We start from the raw sequence: 20,704 nt of genomic DNA on the forward strand, positions 1-20,704 counted from the left end.
ATAAGCTGCAAGAGAAGCTAAGCTTCCACATACAATGTTTATCTTTTCTGCGCGTGTTACACTTCAAGATATATCACGCAAATGTGCCAGCAAAATTTTTAATAACGACGTAAATGTCTGATCTTCTGGGCTCCAAATTCTTCTAGATGGTCGTCCTCAAAGAGTTGATTTTTAATTGAGAGTCAAATGCTCTGTGATTTAAGAAATTCGTCGTACATTCTTGCATATAGTTCATCTTGTCTAAAAGGAAATTTACTTTGAAAGTAACGCTTTTCAAACCACCATCTGCAATGTTTTCCCCTGACCTGTTAGAAACTGATTCATTTCAGCAGTTGCCAGATAGCGCCTGGTAACAGGTGCCACCGCTCTTGCGCAGCTACGATGACACAGGAAGCCCGTATGTTCGTACATGTAAAACATTAAAAGCTCTTGCTCTATGTCACAAAAGAAACAATATATCAGAGGGCACGTGAAGCTCATCGGAATTTCGTGAGCCATACTAAAATGCATAATTGAGCTTAAAGTGCAATTTCGTATGTCCAGATTTGGTTGTAAATTTTCTTGAGTACCAGTACTGTATTATCTCATGTTTGGTTCTTTATTATGGCATAATGCCATGCGAGATAGAAGATGGAAAACGTGCACTTGAAATGCAGCGAACAGCTGAAACTAGCCAACAGTGTGAAATTAAACTATTTCAAATAAACTGACTGCCTCAGCGCAAAATATTAATAAAAGCCAAATATCTTTAGCAAAGCGACAAAAATAACTCATTGTTCTGCAAGGTGATAAACGCTTGACTGTCAGAAAGGTGGAAATAGAACATGAAAATAATAACATATTTTAGCCTTCCGTAACTATGCAAACGTTTTTTAATTCATTTGATAGCTCCCGGCCACAGAGATCCGTTTTGTTTTCATTTGATGTGAGAGCAATAAATGAAGAGGAAACACCAAAATCACTAAACGTAAACACAGGTCACGTGAAGACTACCCACCTCCCCACCACAACTCAGACTGCTCTGTACATCAGCCCCGGATCTACGATATTTCCCAACCGGGCAATACTTAATAATGGTGCCCAGCCACACATCCGTAGCCAGAAGCGGGAGAAGGTACTACCCATACGCGACTCAACTGCGCATGCACAAGAGCCCGCCCGCAACTCCTCAAACGAATCTAATGTCAACAGCTGTCACGCCACGCTGATCGGGGGCAACTTGTCGTTATGAATCACTGCATAGTCTTTCTAAATCGTTTCGCACACTTTGCTGTTGGCAGACACTTGTATGAGCACTATGTTTTGTTGTTGTATATGGCGGATTTCCTTTGCGACTTAAGTTTTATTTTCGTTTTTTCTTCCTCTTGTTAATGTTTTGTTGCTGCAGTATTATCCTGCAGACGTGGGATACAGTAATATCCTTTGTTGGAGTATTGGTTCTTATCAGTCAAAATAAAAAAAAAAAAAATTAACTGAAAACTAAAACAATGAAACATTCCCGGAATTCTAAAAAATTTCCGGGTTTTTCCCGGATCTCCCGGTTGTCCTGGGTCATATACACCATGAAACAGTAACTAAAAGGGACAATACTATAAAAGACATAGACAGGCAGAGGATTTTTTTAAAAAAAAAAAAAAAAAAAACGAAGAACGCGAGCAGCTGCTCCTGGGTCATCCGCTAAAATGGCATCCAGAGTACCGTATTTACTCGAATCTAAGCCGCACTTTTTTCCGGTTTTTGTAATCCAAAAAACCGCCTGCGGCTTAGAATCGAGTGCAAAGCAAGCGGAAATTCTGAGAAATGTTGATAGGTGCTGCCACAACTAACTTCTGCCGTCGAATATATGTAGCGCTACACAGGGATGCTTCGTAGGCACAAAGATAAATACTGGCGCCAAAACCTCTGCGTCAGTAAATAAATTTTTTAAAAAAAGGTGGAAGACAAGCTCTTTTTCTCCGCCCTGAGTTTCGACAACTGCATTTTCATACATTAGCCAATGAAGTAAATACAAATTCCGTTTTGTTCACCTTCGAATGTAGCAGAATTTCAATGTACTACGAAAATCCAACTGGCAAGACTGTTTGGGATGTTTGTCAATATGGCCAACTCTACGTTCTGAATATTTTCCTACCTGTGAGAAGAGATGGTTGCTAATAGGAACCTGATGAAATGTGAATCACATGTAGTATTCTCTTCACCATAAGAATTATTCGAATATAAACATCTTGCCATGTATTCTTTCGTGTTTGCTACTGTCTCATTTAAATCCTGTCTGCCTAATAAAGTACGAAACTAGAGTGAGACAACAGCAAACGCGGAAGAATATATGTATCGTGTCATGTTTATATTCGTATTATTTTTATGCCTAATAGTGATACAGTCAGAAATGAAGCACGGCAACTGACTAGATTTTTAAATCTAAGATGACTAATTTCTGTGCAGAATTTGATGTACTAAAGAAGCGGCCACAAAGATTTTTAAACGGAGAAAAATTTTCGCCTAACTCTCGTTCAGAACACGTTCTACCATATGCAGTCTATTATTTGGTTCTTGTTGATCATTATCAAAGAAAGCAGCAGTGTAAGTAACAACAAATAGCAGTCTCTTGCCATTGTTTCGCTAATGATACGATTCCTCTCTCTCTCTCTCTCTCTCTCTCTCTCTCTCTCTCTCTCTCTCAATTTTTTTTTTTTTTTTTTTTTAAATGCGGTGGTAGCGCGCACAAAAGCAAGCCATGCCGCGAGCGGCAACAGGCCGTAAACACGCACTATCAGAATGCGACAAACAATGCATGACACAATACAGTAATGCATTTCCAGCTTAGAGTGACGTTAACACCTCTAACAAAGAAAACGGGACTTATCAGATCAAAGTAAAATAAGCAATCGATTCAAACCAGACGAAGCATGTGAAAAAGGAAGGGTACCCGCATGAATACGGACGGAGCGCCTGATGCATAGCAATGGCTACCTGGTAAAGCTTAACTGCTAAGCTTACGACTCGAACCGAACTACTGTGGCTGTATCATCATTCATTGGACCTAAATTGTGTCTAATATTACAATGGACTAACTTTGTTTCGATTTGGAGGTGCGGCCTAAAACTTTTCTCCCCCCTTGAATTTCGAGTCTCAAATTTCAAGTGCGGCTTAGATTCGGGAATTTTTTTTTCCTTTATATCGAGTCTCATTTTTCAGGTGTGGCTTACATTCGAGTAAATACGGTACATGGCAGGCCAAGATCAACACGCAGTGTATTAAAATTCGGACAGGACGTTAAAATGTGGCGGACCATCAGCAATTGCCCACATTGGCAGAACGGCGCCGGCGCAGCCGTCAGCAGATGGTGATGGCTGAACCGGCAGTGTCCAATTCGTAACCGGGCCAAAACGACCTCCTCCCGCCGAGAAGGGTGTGAAGAGGACGTCCAAGCCGTGGGAAGAGGTTTCAAGTTGTTGTTGTTGTTGTTGTTGTTGTTTGGGGGAAGAGACCAAACTGCGAGGTCATCGGTCTCATCGGATTAGGGAAGGATGGGGAAGGATGTCGGCCGTGCCCTTTCAAAGGAACCATCCCAGCATTTGCCTGGACGATTTAGGGAAATCACGGAAAACCTAAATCAGGACGGCCAGACGCGGGATTGAACTGTTGGCCTCCCGAATGCGAGTCCAGTGTGCTAACCACTGCGCCACCTCGCTCGGTGAGGTTTCAAGGCCCGAAGCTTGTTGTCCGTAAGTGCAGCCCAATCAGCATGCCACAGCGACAAAATGCGCTGACAAATGACCCTGCTACAATCTGATGAAGGGACACAACAAGAAGCTGTCCGAGGCTGGAGGACCACAGCCTTGGCCGCGGCATCTGCAGCTTCGTTCACAGGGATACTGACATGGCCAGGAACCCACATAAAACTAACCGCAGAACCGTCCATCAGCTGCTGAAGAGAGCGTTGGATCCGTACCCACGGATCACTGAGGCTCTGGATGGCGCTCAGGGAATCGGAGCAGATGACATAAGCAGAATGTCGGTGGCGGCAGATGTAAAGAACAGCCTGGTAGAGGGCAAATAGCTCAGCTGTGTAGACCAAACAATGGCCATGGAGCCAGTATTTGAAACTGTGTGCCCCGACAATAAAAGAATACCCAACACCGTCATTGGTCTTAGAGCCATCTGTATAAATGAAGGTCATATTAATGAACTTCGAACGAAGTTCGACAAAACGGGAGCCGTATACCAAACCAGGGGTAACCTCCTTTGGGAGCGAGCTGAGGTCACAGTGAACGCGTACCTGAGCCAGGAGCCAAGGTGGCATTTGGCTCTCGCCCACTCGAAAGGTTGCAGGAAGTGCAAACTCAATGTGCTGAAGGAGGCGACGAAAGCGAACTCCAGGGGGTAGCAGGGCAGAGACATACAACCCATATTGACGGTCGAGAGAGTCGTCAAATAAGGAATGACAAGACGGGTGGTCGGGCATTGACAGTAGCCGACAGGAATAACGACAAAGCAGTATATCGCGCCGGTAGGTTAGTGGCAATTCACCGGCTTCAGCATGAAGACTCTCAACGGGACTCGTATAAAACGCTCTGATCGCAAGACGTAAACCCTGATGTTGTATGGACTTGAGGCGGTGTAAGATGTATGGCCATGCAGAGGAGTATACGAAGTTCCCATAATCCAGCTTCGAGCGGACGATCGACCGATATAGACTAAGTAGGACAGTTCGATCCGCTCCCCACACATACCACTGAGAACACGGAGGACATTTAGAGAACGGGTACAACGGGCAGGCAAATATGACATGTGGAGACCAGCTAAGTTTCCTGTCAAATGTAAGACCTAAAAATTTTGTTGTCTCCACGAATGGGAGAGCAACGGGACCGAGTCGTAAGGACGGTGGGAGAAACTCTTTGTAGCGCCAGAAGTTAATACAGAACGTCTTCTCGACAGAAAAACGGAAGCCATTGGCGACACTCCAGGAGTAAAGACGGTCAAGACAACGCTGAAGACAGCGTTCCAGGAAACATGTACGCTGCGCGCTGCAATAGATGGTAAAATTGTCCACGAAAAAGGAGCCTGATACATCAGCTGGGAGGCAATCCATTATTGGATTGATTGCTATGGCGAAGAGAGCGACGCTCACAACTGAGCCCTGTGGCACCCCATTCTCCTGGCGAAAGGTGTCGGACAGGACAGAACCCACACGTACCCTGCATTGTCGATCCTTTAAAAAGAAACGAATAAAAAGAGGGAGGCGAGCACAAAGGCCTCATGTATGCATGGTGCGGAGAATGCCCACCCTCCAACAGGTGTCGTAAGCCTTCTCCAAATCAAAGAACACAGCCGCAGTCGGGCGCTTCCGCATGAAGTTATTCATAATGAAGGTCGACAAGGTAACCAGATGGTCAACAGCAGACCGGCGCCCACGAAATCCACATTGTACATTGGTAAGTAGGCGTCGAGATTCGAGCAGCCAAACCAAATGAGAGTTAACCATTCGCTCCATCACCTTACAGACACAGCTGGTAAGCGAGATGGGTTGATAACTGGAAGGCAAGTGCTTGTCCTTCCCCGGCTTAGGAATCGGTACAACAATAGACTTGTGCCAGCATGTGGGAACATGTCCCTCAATCCAGATGCGATTATCAGTACGAAGAAGAAAACCTTTACCCGCAGGAGAAAGGTTCTTCAGCATCTGAATATGAATAGAATCAGGCCCTGGAGCGGAGGACTGTGACCGGGCAAGTGCATTTTCGAGTTCCCGCATGGTGAATGGGGCATTATAACTTTCAAGATGCGAGGAGCGGAAGTTAGGTGGCCTAGCCTCCTCTGCCTGTTTTCGGGGGAGGAAGGCAAGGTGGTAATGAGCGGAGCTCGAAACCTCTGCGAAAAAGCGGCCGAAGGCATTGGAGACATCCTCAGGGGCCACAAGGACGTCATTCGTGACTGTCAAGCCAGAAACTGGTGAGTGGACCTTAGTGCCAGATAGCCGGCGCAGGCTACCCCAGACAACAGAAGAAGGAGTAAAACTGTTGAAGGTGCTTGTGAAAGCAGTCCGGCTGGCTTTCTTGTCGTCTTTAATAACACGACGACACTGCACACGTAATCGTGTAATAATGATTTGTTAATGTGGAGAACTTGCACTATGGTTCAGAGTCCACATTAAACTATAGCCCCTCTGCCCCCCCCCCCCCCAAACACACACACAAAAAGAAGAAGAAGAAGAAGAAGAAGAAGAAGAGAGAGATAAATGGGCTGAGTCAGTCAATTTATAAGGTCAGCAGAAGGAAAGGGCATACCACTTCCAATAAGACCACATCCAGTAAAGCTCTGTGACATTCAAACTAACCTTCAGGCTGAAGATAGCCTTACTTTACCTTTTTTCTGACTTAGTTTAAACTATATTTTCAGAAACTTCCTAGCAGATTAAAAATTTATGCCAGTGTGGAACACAAAGCAGGATCTTTGCCTTTCACAGGCAACTGCTCTATGACTGAGCTATCCAGGAGTGACACAACCGTTCTTGATAAATTCACTTCTTCCAGTATCTTTCTCCTACTTCACAAATTTTATGGAGTGTTCCTGCATATATTGTAGAACTAGCATTCCTGGAAGGAGGACACTGTCATCCAATCTGACTTACAGTTTTAATCTGCCTTGGAATTTCAGTTCAACACGCACTCCATTGCATAGTGATAATTTATTACAGATACATGTTCAAATTTCATTTCAAAAAATATCCATATACAACTACATGTGCAAATATGAAATTTTAAAGATAAGAAAAAAGAAACAGTTTCATTCATTGTTTTCAAAAATTCTGATTGCAGTATTTCAAAGAAAAGTGCACAGAACTGCAATCATCAGCAACAAATAACTGTTTCAACTCAAGTGTAATGTCATTTTGCAATATCAATCTCTTGCAACAACTGATGTATTACTACTAACATTATGGAACATGTTATTTACTGATGAGAAGTTTTGCTGTACTTACTGTTTGTCAAGGCTAGGCAGTGATTGTGTCCAGAGGTTATCTGTACAACATGTGATGTTGCTAATGCTTTAATCATTTTTGGCAGTGGCTGTGAAACACAGTCCAGGCCAACACCTGCAATAAATAAAACACACTTAGATCAGTTGCTCCACCCATGAGTGAAAAATCTATTTATTATCAGGCATTGCACAGTGAATCTGGATATTCACATGAGTATCCAGATGAATATCTGGTAAGAGGTCATCTTCAACAGGTGCATTTACTAACTATTTAATTTTATCTGTCATTTGTTTCATCAACACAACTATAATTAACTACAAAAAACATATATAAAAACTACTTCCATCATGTAATATGTCTTTGGGTTATTGATTTTATTAATGTTTACTTAAGATGAATGAATGGACTGAGAGGTATGGAGAATGAACTTGTGTTTTAGTTATTTTGCATTGCAGTCTGTGGTAATCTGTCAGCAAAATTCAGTGAGTGAGGACTCTGATTACAATGTCACCTAATTTTAGAGATCCAACCTGTTGACACAATCAGATCATTCCCTGTTTAAAACTTTAGCACAATGAAGTCCACAGGCAGTCAAATATACAGCTTAACTATTTCAGCCTCATCAAGCAGCACCAACAACGGCGTGAAGCCACTGATCTTTGTGCTGTCAGTTAGCTCTGATGGTTCACAGCTTCGAACTGGATCTGCCAAAATGAGACGGAACAATGGGTGCCATTGCTTGACACTCCAGCCAGTCTAAAAATATCATTAAAAATCTACCTTAAGCACCTCAACCACCTACATTCTGTGGCCTGCCAGTTCATACGAAGGACACGGAAGTATCACAGACTGTTTCTCAGTCACACAGTGTACAATAAGTGTCTGCACTAGGACTGGTCATGTTAATAATAGACACACAATAATTCTTTAATGACCAGATACAATTTATGCTAATCGGATTATTCAACACTAGTTGTAACCAATCAGGTCAAGTAACCTCTCATCATCATTCTGTACCAATTACATCTTTGAGTGAAAATACTAAAACATTAACACTTGGTAGATTATTTACACTTTCTACTGCTGGACACAACACCGGCCGTCTCTCCTGAGAAATTTTCTAATATTGCAGACCCTAACTTCTAGAGATCAGAGGTGCTAGCTCTTCTAATATTATTAATGAGCAATCTATAAGTCAAATCTCATGAAAATACTGTAATCTAGATTCAACATTTCTTCCATTGCTATGGTTTCCACAGGTCTCACACTCTATACCAGATCAGTAAAGAGTGCAATTATCACAGCAATATGTCTAATTTTTTGAAATGTCCAATTGTTTATACAACATTTTCTCATAATTATGGTAATAATTTAGGCTATTATGACAATCCTTAACCACAATTCTCAGTCAAAATATTCCCGTTCACAAAGATCACTCTCTGTAACATAAATTTTCAGTTTTTGTAAGTAATACTTTTCCAAATTACGACACCTTGTGGTAATTTCGTGTAGCCAAAAGATCACTCAGTCATTCAGATTAAATCATCTTGTTTAGTTGGGTAGATTAATATTTTATTGAAAGTAAATACTTAGAAAATAAAACTCACAACTCAGGTATATACATTGCCAATAACAAATCCATCTCAATGTTTTACTTCACGGGAGATGTCCACTTTAATCTAACATTCAAACTGACATGCAGCGTTCATGGCGGAATACTAAAACGCTGTCTTCATTTAAAAAAAAAAAAATAAATAAAAATAATATATATATATATATATATATATATATATATATATATATATATATAAAAAACAAAGATGATGTGACTTACCAAATGAAAGTGCTGCCAGGCCGACAGACACACAAACAAACACAAACATACACACAAAATTCAAGCTTTCGCAACAAACTGTTGCCTCATCAGGAAAGAGGGAAGGAGAGGGAAAGACGAAAGGAAGTGAGTTTTAAGGGAGAGGGTAAGGAGTCATTCCAATCTCGGGAGCGGAAAGACTTACCTTAGGGGTAAAAAAGGACGGGTATACACTCACACGCACACACACACATATCCATCCACACATATACAGAGTGTGTCGGGTGGGAGGAGGAGGTCGGGTGGGAGGAGGAGGTCGGGGAGGGGGGGAGAGGAGGTCGGGGAGGGGGGGAGTACGTCGGGGGCGAGGAGGGAGAGTACGTCGGGGGGGAGGAGGGAGAGTACGTCGGGGGGGAGGAGGGAGAGTACGTCAGGGGGAGGAGAGTACGTCGGGGGGAGGAGAGTACGTTGGGGGGGGGGGGGGGGGGGGAAGAGAGTACGTCGGGGGAGTGGGAGGAGAGTACGTCGGGGGGGGGGGGGGGGGGGGGGGAAGAGAGTACGTCGGGGGAGTGGGAGGAGAGTACGTCGGGGGGGGGGGGGGGTGGAGAGTACGTCGGGGGGGGTGGGGGGGGGGGGTGGAGAGTACGTGGGGGGGGAGGAGAGTACGTCGGGGGAGGAGAGTACGTCGGGGGGAGGAGGAGAGTACGTCGGGGGGAGGAGGAGAGTACGTCGGGGGGAGGAGGAGAGTACGTCGGGGGGAGGAGGAGAGTACGTCGGGGGGAGGAGGAGAGTACGTCGGGGGGGAGGAGGAGAGTACGTCGGGGGGGGGGGGGGGGGAGGAGAGTACGTCGGGGGGAGGAGAGTACATCGGGGGGGAGGAGAGTACGTCGGGGGGAGGAGAGTACATCGGGGGGGAGGAGAGTACGCCGGGGGGGAGTGTTGGTCGGGGGGAGAGTAGGCCGTGGGGGAAGAGTAGGCCGTGGGGGAAGAGTAGGTCGTGGGGGGAGAGTAGGTCGTGGGGGGAGAGTAGGTCGTGGGGGGAGAGTAGGTCGTGGGGGGAGAGTAGGTCGTGGGGGGAGAGTAGGTCGTGGGGGGAGAGTAGGTCGTGGGGGGAGAGTAGGTCGTGGGGGGAGAGTAGGTCGTGGGGGGAGAGTAGGTCGTGGGGGGAGAGTAGGTCGTGGGGGGAGAGTAGGTCGTGGGGGGAGAGTAGGTCGTGGGGGGAGAGTAGGTCGTGGGGGGAGAGTAGGTCGTGGGGGGAGAGTAGGTCGTGGGGGGAGAGTAGGTGGTGGGGGGGGGATGGGAGTAGGTTGGGGGGGGAGTAGGTCGTGGGGGGAGAGTAGGTCGTGGGGGGAGAGTAGGTCGTGGGGGGAGAGTAGGTCGTGGGGGGAGAGTAGGTCGTGGGGGGAGAGTAGGTCGTGGGGGGAGAGCAAGTCGGGGGGGAGAGCAAGTCGGGGGGGGCGAGAGTAAGTCGGGGGGGGGAGAGTAAGTCAGGGGGGGGAGTAAGTCGGGGGGGAGTAAGTCGCAGGGGGGAGAGTGGGGGGAGAGTAGGTCGTGGGGGGAGAGTAGGTCGTGGGGGGAGAGTAGGTCGTGGGGGGAGAGTAGGTCGTGGGGGGAGAGTAGGTCGTGGGGGGAGAGTAGGTCGTGGGGGGAGAGTAGGTCGTGGGGGGAGAGTAGGTCGTGGGGGGAGAGTAGGTCGTGGGGTGGGGGGGGGGGACAGTAGCTCGGGGGGGAGTAGCTCGGGGGGGGGGGGGTGAGAGTAGCTCGCGGGGGGGAGAGTAGCTCGGGGGGGGGGAGAGTAGCTCGGGGGGGGGGAGAGTAGCTCGGGGGGGGAGAGTAGCTCGGGGGGGGGGGGGGGGAGAGTAGCTCGGGGGGGGGAGAGTAGCTCGGGGGGGGCGGGGGAGAGTAGCTCGGGGGGGGGAGAGTAGCTCGGGGGGGGAGAGTAGCTCGGGGGTGGGAGAGTAGCTCGGTGGGGGGAGAGTAGCTCGGGGGGGGGGGGGGGAGAGTAGCTCGGGGGGGGGGAGAGTAGCTTGGGGGGAAGAGTAGCTCGGGGGGGGGGGGGGGAGAGTAGCTCGGGGGGGGGAGAGTAGCTCGGGGGGGGGGGAGAGTAGCTCGGGGGGGGAGAGTAGCTCGGGGGGGGAGAGTAGCTCGGGGGGGAGAGTAGGTCGGGGGGGAGAGTAGGTCGGGGGGGAGAGTAGGTCGGGGGGGAGAGTAGGTCGGGGGGGAGAGTAGGTCGGGGGGGAGAGTAGGTCGGGGGGGAGAGTAGGTCGGGGGGGAGAGTAGGTCGGGGGGGAGAGTAGGTCGGGGGGAGAGTAGGTCGGGGGGAGAGTAGGTCGGGGGGAGAGTAGGTCGGGGGGGAGAGTAGGTCGGGGGGAGATTAGGTTGGGGGGAGAGTAGGTCGGGGGGAGAGATTTCCTCTTATTCTGTTGTTATTGATCTGGCGAATCTAATGAAACATGTCCCAGATGTGTATCTGCAGTCGTTTTCCAGAACATTCAGAGAAAATTTTTAATTTATTAACTATTTGGCCCAATATGGTTTTTAAATTCCAGACAACTGCATGAAGTTTTCAACAGAAGTTGTAGAGAATTTAATTTTGGAAAAATGATAGTAATATCGTTAACTGAAATTGTATGTGGTAGTGGTGGTGGTGTGTTGGGGCTTATGGGCGCTCAACATCGAGGTCATCAGCGCCCTGACACACATTAAAAGGAACGAATGTGGACAGACCTAAGAAAACTAAAGCACACACTCAAACAAAGCACGAAAAGAAGGAAAATGCTGCCTAAGAAAGTAAAACTTAAGGAAAGGGGAAACATAGCAACAAGAATGTCACAGGAAATTGTTATTGGCTGGCCACTTACATAAAATATGGGCGAGCTTGTCACACAGTGAGCAAATTAAAATCCTCTCCCTAAAATCTTTGTAAAAACATTTGACAGGGCACAGAACTTTAAAACTTTAGCCACATTCGTCCGAGTGTTGCCTAAAAGAGATGGCAGGTCCGCTGGCAAGTCAGCCGCGACCCGCTGGTCAGAAAATAAAACGCAATCCAATAAAACGTGGCGCACAGTGACCTGGACGCTGCAAGCACCACACATTGGAGGGTCCTCTCGCCGGAGAAGGAAGCCATGCGTCATAGGGCTGTGGCCTATTCCAAGCCGAGTGAGGAGAACCTCGTCCCGTCGATGGGGCTGAAAGGAAGTACACCACACACGCGTTGTGGGCTTGACTATACGGAGCTTATTGTCAGTCACTTCCAGCCACTCATCCTCCCACCGACGCATGACCCGTGAGCTCAACATTGTATGAATGTATCAGATAATCTGTTTTTATTAATTCATACCACATGTGATTTCAAGTTAAACTGGAAAAAACAAAGCTCGGTGTTAAGGAAGTTTTACAGTGTGCATACAATTTCACAATACATTCACTATAAATGTTTAAAAATGTCTGAAACAACTCACTAACGGTTGCCAACAATGACAATCATTTCTACATTCATAATGGAAGGTAAACAAATTTACTTGTATAACAATCTTTGCTTCTCTGGATGTTCTACAGAACTACTGCAGATACACATCTGGGACATGTTTTATTAGATTCACCAGACCAATAACAACAAAATAAATGGAAATCTTGCTTTACTTTAGCCTCGTACAGTTTTGTGATGGCTCCATATTAGCAAAGTTGCTAAATTTCAGGCAAAATCTTTTATTAGACGTTACTCCTTAACTAAACAGTTCAAGACCCATGATAATATGAACTTCTTTCTTTAGTTTTCCTTATAGAATAACACATTAAGATAATTGCTTATCTCCACAATTCACCCGGTATAAGATAAGGTGTCTAAGACGTACCCATTAAGTCAGCTTAGGGTCCATTGTGGAGGCTTCCTTAGCTAACATATCAGTAAGATCACTGTGTGGGACGCCTAGAGGACTCTGTCTTCAGAAGACTTCCATGGACGTTCCTGTATTACGTAGATAGTGTAGAAATTTGTTCATGTTAGACCCAAACGGACGAGTTGGCAGTAGTTTTCGATCACTTTTTTTTACCCACTGAGGGAGTCACTGCACAGGAGAATTTTGCTGGCAGTATGAGGTTTCACACATGAGAACATCATGTACTGGTAATTAATCCACTGTCTGGATACTGCATATATTGGGAAAATGTGGTCATAAAAATTACGGCCTCCTTCTGGGCAAAAGTTTACATGTTTAGTAGTCTTTTTGTTGTGCCTGTCTACAAATCAACTTCACCACTATATGGTGAGTAGCAATCTATCTATCTCATAACATTGTCATTATTCCATCCTGGATTTTCCATTGTTTAAAGTTGGTAAATGCGCAGTCAATTGTCTCGTTGCCCTTGGAGCTATCAGCACACATCAAAGCAAAGGTTGCATATACATGGAAGATCAAATAGAACCTATGCAAATGAATATTAGAGTCTCTGATCCTTGATGCCACACAAAACATCCATACATACAACTCGATGCAGTAGGGAAAAAAAGCTGCTGATCCACAACCTCCAGCCTAACCACAGCTGTTCTACCCGTTTTAAAATGATTCGTAAGGAGACGCAAATGATTATCTGGTCGACAAATTTTATTTTATTTTTTCACTGCATCTGATCTGATTAGCGCCATCAGGCCCTCTCTTACATCAGATCAGGGTTTCGGTCTCCACTACATCACAGTTACCAAAGAAATTGCAGTTTTAATATAAAAACCACTATTAAAATTATTTCACTGTCAGAAGTGCCACAGATGATAATAATAATAATAATGACAGTGCTATATAATAAGAATTTATAGGGGTACAAATAGATTTTTCTGATATAACATAGGTAAAGATAGACTGCTACTTACCATAGCGATGACACGTTGAGTTGCAGACAGGCACAATTAAAAGGAACTTACACGCAAGCTTTTTGCCACACCCTTCATCAGAAAAAGAAAGAGAAAGAGAAACACACACTTCATTCACACAAGCAAACACCCTCTTGCACACATGACTGGAAACTCCAGCAGCTTGGGCCAGAATGCTTGTGTAAGGCAGGATTATAACTACTGAAGGAACTTAATATACGACCTTCTCTCCAAGAGACAGGCTTTTATCATTTGGAGTTTTTTGATTTTGAGTTGGATATCCACTCTTCTTCACACTTATGTAAGATAAGGCATTCTGGTGTGAGCTGCCGGATTTGGTGGTCGTGTGTGCAAGGTGTGTGGATGAATGGTGTGTTATTCTGTCTTTTTCTGGTGAAAGCTGTGGCTGAAAGCTTATGTGTAAACGTATTTTAACTGTGCCTGTCTGAAACTTAAAGTGTAATCTTTATAGTATGGAGCAGTCTATCTTTACCTTTTTTGCCCTCTACAGCTCCCCCTAGTACCATGGAAGTTATTCCCTGATGGTGGTGGTGGTGGTTAGTGTTTAACGTCCCGTCGACAACGAGGTCATTAGAGACGGAGTGCAAGCTCAGGTTAGGGAAGGATTGGGAAGGAAATCGGCCGTGCCCTTTGAAAGGAACCATCCCGGCAATTGCCTGAAACGATTTAGGGAAATCACGGAAAACCTAAATCAGGATGGCCGGAGACGGAATTGAACCATCGTCCTCCCGAATGCGGGTCCAGTGTGCTAAGCACTGTGCCACCTCGCTCGGTATTCCCTGATGTCTTAATAGATGTCCTAACCTGTTGCCCCTTCTCCTTGTCTGTGTTTTACACATAATCTTTTCCTCTCCAATTCTACGCAGAATCTCCTCATTCTTTGCCTTATCAGTCCTAATTTTCAACATTCATCAGTAGCACCACATCTCAAATGCTTTGATTCTCTTCTGTTCCAGTTTTCCCACAGTCCATGTTTCACTACCATAAAGTGCTGTGCTCCAAATGTACATTCTCAGAAATTTCTTCCTCAAATTAAAGCCTATGTTTGATACTAGTACACTTCTCTCAACCAAGAAATCCTAGTTTGCTCTTTGTGTCCTCCTTGCTCTGTCAGTCACTGGTTATGTTTCTGCCTAGGTAGCAGAATCCTTAACTTCGTGACCATCAATCCTGGTGTTAAGTTTCCCACTGTTCTCATTACTTTCATCTCTCTTCTATTTGCTTTCAGTCCATATTCTGTACTCATTAGACTGTTCACTCCATTCAGCAGATCATGCAACTCTTCTTCGCTTTCACTCAGGATAGCAATGTCATCAGTGAATCGTATCATTGATACCCTTTCACTTTGAATTTTAATTCCTCTCCTGAACTTTTCTTTTATTTCCATCATTGCTTCTTCAAGGTACAGATTGAACAGTAGGGGGCGAAAGACTATATCCCTGTCTTACACTCTTTTTTAATCCAAGCACTTTGTTCTTGGTTGTCCACTCTTATTATTCCCCCTTGGCTCTTGTATAAATTGTATATTACCTGTCTCTCCCTATAGCTTACCATTATTTTTCTCAGAATTTCAAATATCTTGCGCCATTTTACACTGTCGAATCCTTTTTCCAGATCGAGAAATCCTATGAACATGTGTTGATTTTTCTTTAGTCTTGCTTCCAGTATCAACCACAGCAACAGAATTGCCTCTCTGGTGCCTTTACCTTTCCTAAGACAAATTGTTAGTCACCTAACACATCCTCAATTTCCTTTTCTCTTCTTCTGTATATCATTCTTGTCAGCAAATTGGATGCATGAGCTGTTAAGCTGACTGTGCGATAATTCTCACACTTGTCAGCATCTGCAGTCCTCAGAATTGTGTGCACGATACTTTTCTGAAAGTCAAAACGTATGTCTCCAAATTCAAACATTCTACACATCAATGTGAATGGTCATTTCGTTGTCACTTCCGCCAATGATTTTAGAAATTCTGAGTAAATGTTATCTATCCCTGCAGCCTTATTTGATGTTAAGTTGTCCAAAGCTCTCTTGAATTCCAATTCACATACTGGATCCTCTATCTCTGCTAAATCAATTCCTGTTTCTTTCCATATCACATCAGACAAATCCGCCCCCTTACAAGAGGCATCCAATGTACTCTTTCCATCTATCTGCTCCCTCCTCTACATTTAACAGTTGATTTCCTGTTGCATTCTTAGCGTTACCATTCTTGCTTTTAATTTCACCGAAGACTGTTTTGACTTTCCTACATGCTGAGTCAGTCCTTATGAAAATCATTTCTTTTTAGGCTTCTTCACATTTTTCATGCAGCCATTTCACCTTAGCTTCTCTGCACTTCCTATTTATTTCATTCCTCAGTTTCTTGTATTTCTGTATTCTTGAATTTCCCTCACCATTTTTGTACTTTTCTCTTCCATCGATCAACTGAAGTGTTTCTTCTGTTACCCATTGTTTCTTCACAGTTACGTTCTTTGTATATATGTTTTGCTTTCCAACTTCGGTGATTCACTTTTTGGAGCTGTCCATTCCTCTTCTAATTTACTGCCTACTGAGCTATTCCTTATTGCTTAGGAAACTTCACGCATATCTCGTCATTCCTTAGTACTTCCGTGCCCCCCTCTTTGCATACTGATTCTTCCTGACTAATATCTTAAACTTCAGCCTACTCTTCATCACTACTACATTGTGATCTGAGTCTGTATCTGCTCCTGGGTACACCTTACAATCCAATATCTGATTTCGGAATCTCTGTCTGCCCACGACATAATCTAACTGAAATCTTCCCATATCACCTAGCCTCTTCCAAGTATAGCTCCTTCTCTTGTGATTCTTGAACAGAGTATTTGCTATCACTAGCTAAAATTTATTACAGAGTTCAGTCAGTCTTTCTCCTCTCTCATTCCTTGTCCCAAGACCATATTCTCCTGTAACCTTTTCTTCTAATCCCTCCCCTACAACTGTATTCCATTCTCCCGTGACTATTAGATTTTCATCTCCCTTTATGTACTGTATTACACTTTCAATATTCTCATATACATTCTCTAGCTCTTCATCTACAGCTTGCAATATCGGCATGTATACCTGAACTATAATTTTTGGTGTTGGTTTGTTGTCAATTCTGATAAGAACAATCCTATCACTGAACCGTTCACAGTAACACCCTCTCTGCCCTACCTTCCTATTCATAATGAATCCTACTCCCATTATACCATTTTCTGCTGCTACTGATATTATCCTTTACTCATGTGACCAGAAATACTTGTCTTCTTTCCATTTCACTTCACTGACCCCTACTATATCAAGATTGAGCAATTACATTTCCGTTTTAAGATTTTCCAGCTTCCCTACCATGTTCAAACTTCAGACATTTCACACCCCGACTCATTGCTTTTGTTAGTTATTCAGTCTTTTTCTCATGGTCACCTCCCCGTAATTATTCTAATCTTATGCTCAAGATCCCTATGTAAACATACATAGAGCTTGTGTTATAAGCCTAGCGTCATCATTTATAGTCTGTTCTTGAAAATTTGTTATTAGACTTTCTTGGGATGGTTTACATCTATCTTCAAGAGCCTTTCAGTTCAATTCCTTCAGTATCTCTGTGACACTCTCTCATAGATCAAACAGATCTATGACCATTCATGCTGCCCTTCTCTGTATACATTCAATACCCCCTGTTAGCTCTATTTCATATGGATTCCACACACATGAGCAATATTCTAGAACCGGTCACAAGAGTGATTTCTAAGCTATCTTCTTTGTAGGCTGATTGCACTTCCCTTATTTAATATCCTTACAAAGTGCTAAATCCAGAAATTTGTACGAGTTGGCAGATTATATTATAGTTATAGGATACCGCATTCTTCTGGTTTTGTGATGTGCAAAATTTTACATTTTTCTGAACATTTAAAGCAAGTTGCCAATCTTTGCACACTTTGAAATCTTATCAAGATCTGACTGAATATTTATGCCTCTGCTTTCTGACATTACTTCATTAAAGGAAACTGCATCATCTGCAAGAAGTCTGAGGTTATTATTAATGTCTGAAATAACATTAATATACAACATGAACACCCCGTATGATCGGACTTTTGACAATAAGCATAGGTGTAGTACTGAGTCAAGTCACAAAATACTCCATCTACCTTACTGCCTTGACAAAAAGCTTTCAGTATGGCATGTGAGGAAAGTATGAGTTGAGTTTCATGTGATCAATGTTTCCAGAATCCCTGCTGGTTGGCATGGAGGAGGTCATTCTGTTCAAGATACCTCATTATTGTTTGAGCTCAGAATATGTTCTAAGATTATATAACAAAACAATGTCAAGGATACTGGATGGTAGTTTCGTGGATCACTTTTACCATCCTTCTTGTAGACGGGTGTGACTTGTGCTTTTTTTTCCCAATAACTGGGCATGGTTTTCTGTTCGAGGGATCTACACTAGGTTATAGTTAAAAAGAGTGGCTATCTCAGCTGCAAATTCAGCGTAGAATCTGATAGGGATTCCGTCTGGCTCTGGAGCTCTGTTCAATTTTAACAATTTCAGCTGTTTCTCGACACCACTGTGACACTGATACTTATTTCTCTCATCTTTTCAGTGGTACGGGGATTGAATTGGGTTAAATCTCCTTGGTTTTCCTTTGTAAAGCAACATTTGAAAACAGAGTAAACCATTTCAGCTTTTGCTTTGTTATCCTCAATTTCAGTTCCTGTCTCGTTCGCTACTGACTGGACACTGACTTTGATGCCACTAAAGCCTCTACATAAAACCAGAATTTCTTTGGGTTTTGTGAAAGATCATTTGACAGTATTCTGTTATGGTATTCGCTGGAGACATCACACATTGCTATCTTTACAGTTTCATCCAACATCTCTCAATCTATAGCCTTACACTTTGTTTCACACCTATTATGCAATAATCTCTGCTTCTTTAGAAGTTTGTTCACAATGACTGTATACAGTTGAGGTTCCTTCCATTATGAACTGTCCTACTTGGTACACATCTTTCCAGTGTATAGTCAATTTTTCTTTTAAACTTGAGCCACAGTTCCTATCCTTGCTCCTGACCTGTGCTGAAAGTTAAAAGTTCCTCACTGAGATATGACACTACTGATTTTTAATCTAGTTTACAGTACATATATCTGGTGTGTCTACAAAGTAAGGTGAATGCTATCAGACAACAAACAAAACAAACAATACAAACAAATGTTCTTTATTGCCCTTCAAATAGTGGCAACCCACTGCAACACACTTCTGACAATATTCTTATAGCCTCTGGCAACTATCAGCAATGGCTTCCTGTGGAATCGATTGCAGAACAGCTGTCACACGATCTTTGATGGCATTCACATGTGTACAATGACCACCTTCAGCAGAGAGACAGGAAGAAGTCCATAGGAGCCAGATCAGGGGCATATGGAGTGTGCTCACAAACAGTTACCATCTTCTGAGCCACAAATTGGTGCACATGGATTACGCAGTGCGCAGGGGCATTGTCATGGAGCAGCATCCATTTTCCATTGCTGTGCATCTCTGGCTGAACCCGCCGGATACGCTTTAGCAATCGGTTCAAAAGGGACTGGTAAAATGCAGCATTAATGGTTTGACCTCCAGGAACAAATTCCTAGTGGATGGTACCGTTGTTTTCGAAGAAGCCGATCAGCAATGTTTTCACCTTGGATTTTTGCAGACGGATTTTTTTATTGGTCATGGCAAAGCAGTGAACACCGTGAAATCAACTGCCGTTTTGATTCTGGATCAAACTGGTGGCACCAAGTCTCCACTCCCGTGACAGTGGTGTTCAGAAGCAATGGATCATGGTCACACATAGAAATGAAATCACCAGAAGTTTCCATCCATTTTGCTTTTTGTTTGTCTGTGAGCTTATGCAGACAAACTGGGGAGCAGATCTTCCCCTTACCCAAATCATCGCGGACGATGGTGCGCACCATGTCCTTGCTAATGCCCAATTACTCTGCAATCTGAGAGTCCATCACCGATCTTGTGCCAGCATTTGTCACACTTTCTTTACCTTTTCTGGGGGTTTCTACCTGTTGATGGCTGACCTGAACATGGTTCTGTTGTTTCCTTCCCTTCATGGAAGCATTTAAACCATTTGTACACACACATTTTGCTCACGGTTTCCCTCCCGTACACCTACACAGACATTCCATGTGTCTCCGTTGCAGTCTTCCACAATCTGTAGCAGAAATTGATGTTTACACATTGTTCCATTGTGCTGTGACACTTCCTCTCACACTGACTACATTCAACTGATCGCAGTCTGTTTACATGGCCAGTCGCATGCACTGCATGCCGTGTATCGATTCTTCTCAAGTTTCTGAAGACCTATGTGCATGCACGCACACATGCACCAAGTTTCCATCCCGATATGACACCATTCACCAAACTTCTTAGAGACAGCACATATATCTTTCTGCTTGTTTTAGTTGTCCTTTGTACTCTGATGCCACAACTGCATCATGGACACTGACACCAGTTACAATGTGGACATCCTGAAAGAGGTCATGTCTGTTGCCACTAGATGCAATACATTTCTATCATGATTGGAGTTCCTAACTATCTGTCTTAAGTAGTTTTCAGAGGAGGCATTTAGTAATGTTTCAGAGGAAGTCTTGTCATGCCCATCACTAACAAAACTGTAATTTTCCCAATTAACTGTTGGCTGATTGAAGTCTCCGCTGATGATTACAGTATGATTGCAGAACTAATGTACAAGTGAACTGAGGTATTCTCTTAAGTTTTCAGCTCCTTCAGGAGAAGAATTTGGTAGGCGGTAAAAGCATCCATTTATCATTTTATGCCCATCCCTAATACCAAGTCTTGCCCAAACAATCTCAAATGCAGCTTCAATTTCTATCTCAGTGGATTTGATTTTCTTGTCTACTGCAACAAATTCACCACCTCAATTTCCCTTTTGTCTATCCTTTTGATATACACTTAAATTTTCCCAAAAAAATTCACTGCTATCAATTTCAGGTTTCAACCAGCTTCC

The 20,704-nt window shown here is 44.0% G+C and overlaps 1 protein-coding gene across 4 annotated transcripts in view; it reads right to left on the reverse strand.

Annotated features, from left to right (window-relative positions):
- LOC126415634 (probable E3 ubiquitin-protein ligase HERC4) overlaps nucleotides 1–20,704 on the reverse strand; it is a 222,530-nt gene that overhangs the window by 193,128 nt on the left and 8,698 nt on the right. For all 4 annotated transcript variants that reach the window (XM_050083444.1, XM_050083443.1, XM_050083445.1 and 1 more), the window contains exon 5: nucleotides 6,983–7,096. In XM_050083444.1, the coding sequence (XP_049939401.1) occupies nucleotides 6,983–7,096 (114 nt within the window). The remainder of the gene's footprint in view (nucleotides 1–6,982; nucleotides 7,097–20,704) is intronic.

The sequence above is a fragment of the Schistocerca serialis genome, chromosome 1 (assembly GCF_023864345.2).
Source record: "Schistocerca serialis cubense isolate TAMUIC-IGC-003099 chromosome 1, iqSchSeri2.2, whole genome shotgun sequence".
NCBI classification, from domain to species: Eukaryota; Metazoa; Arthropoda; class Insecta; order Orthoptera; family Acrididae; genus Schistocerca; species Schistocerca serialis.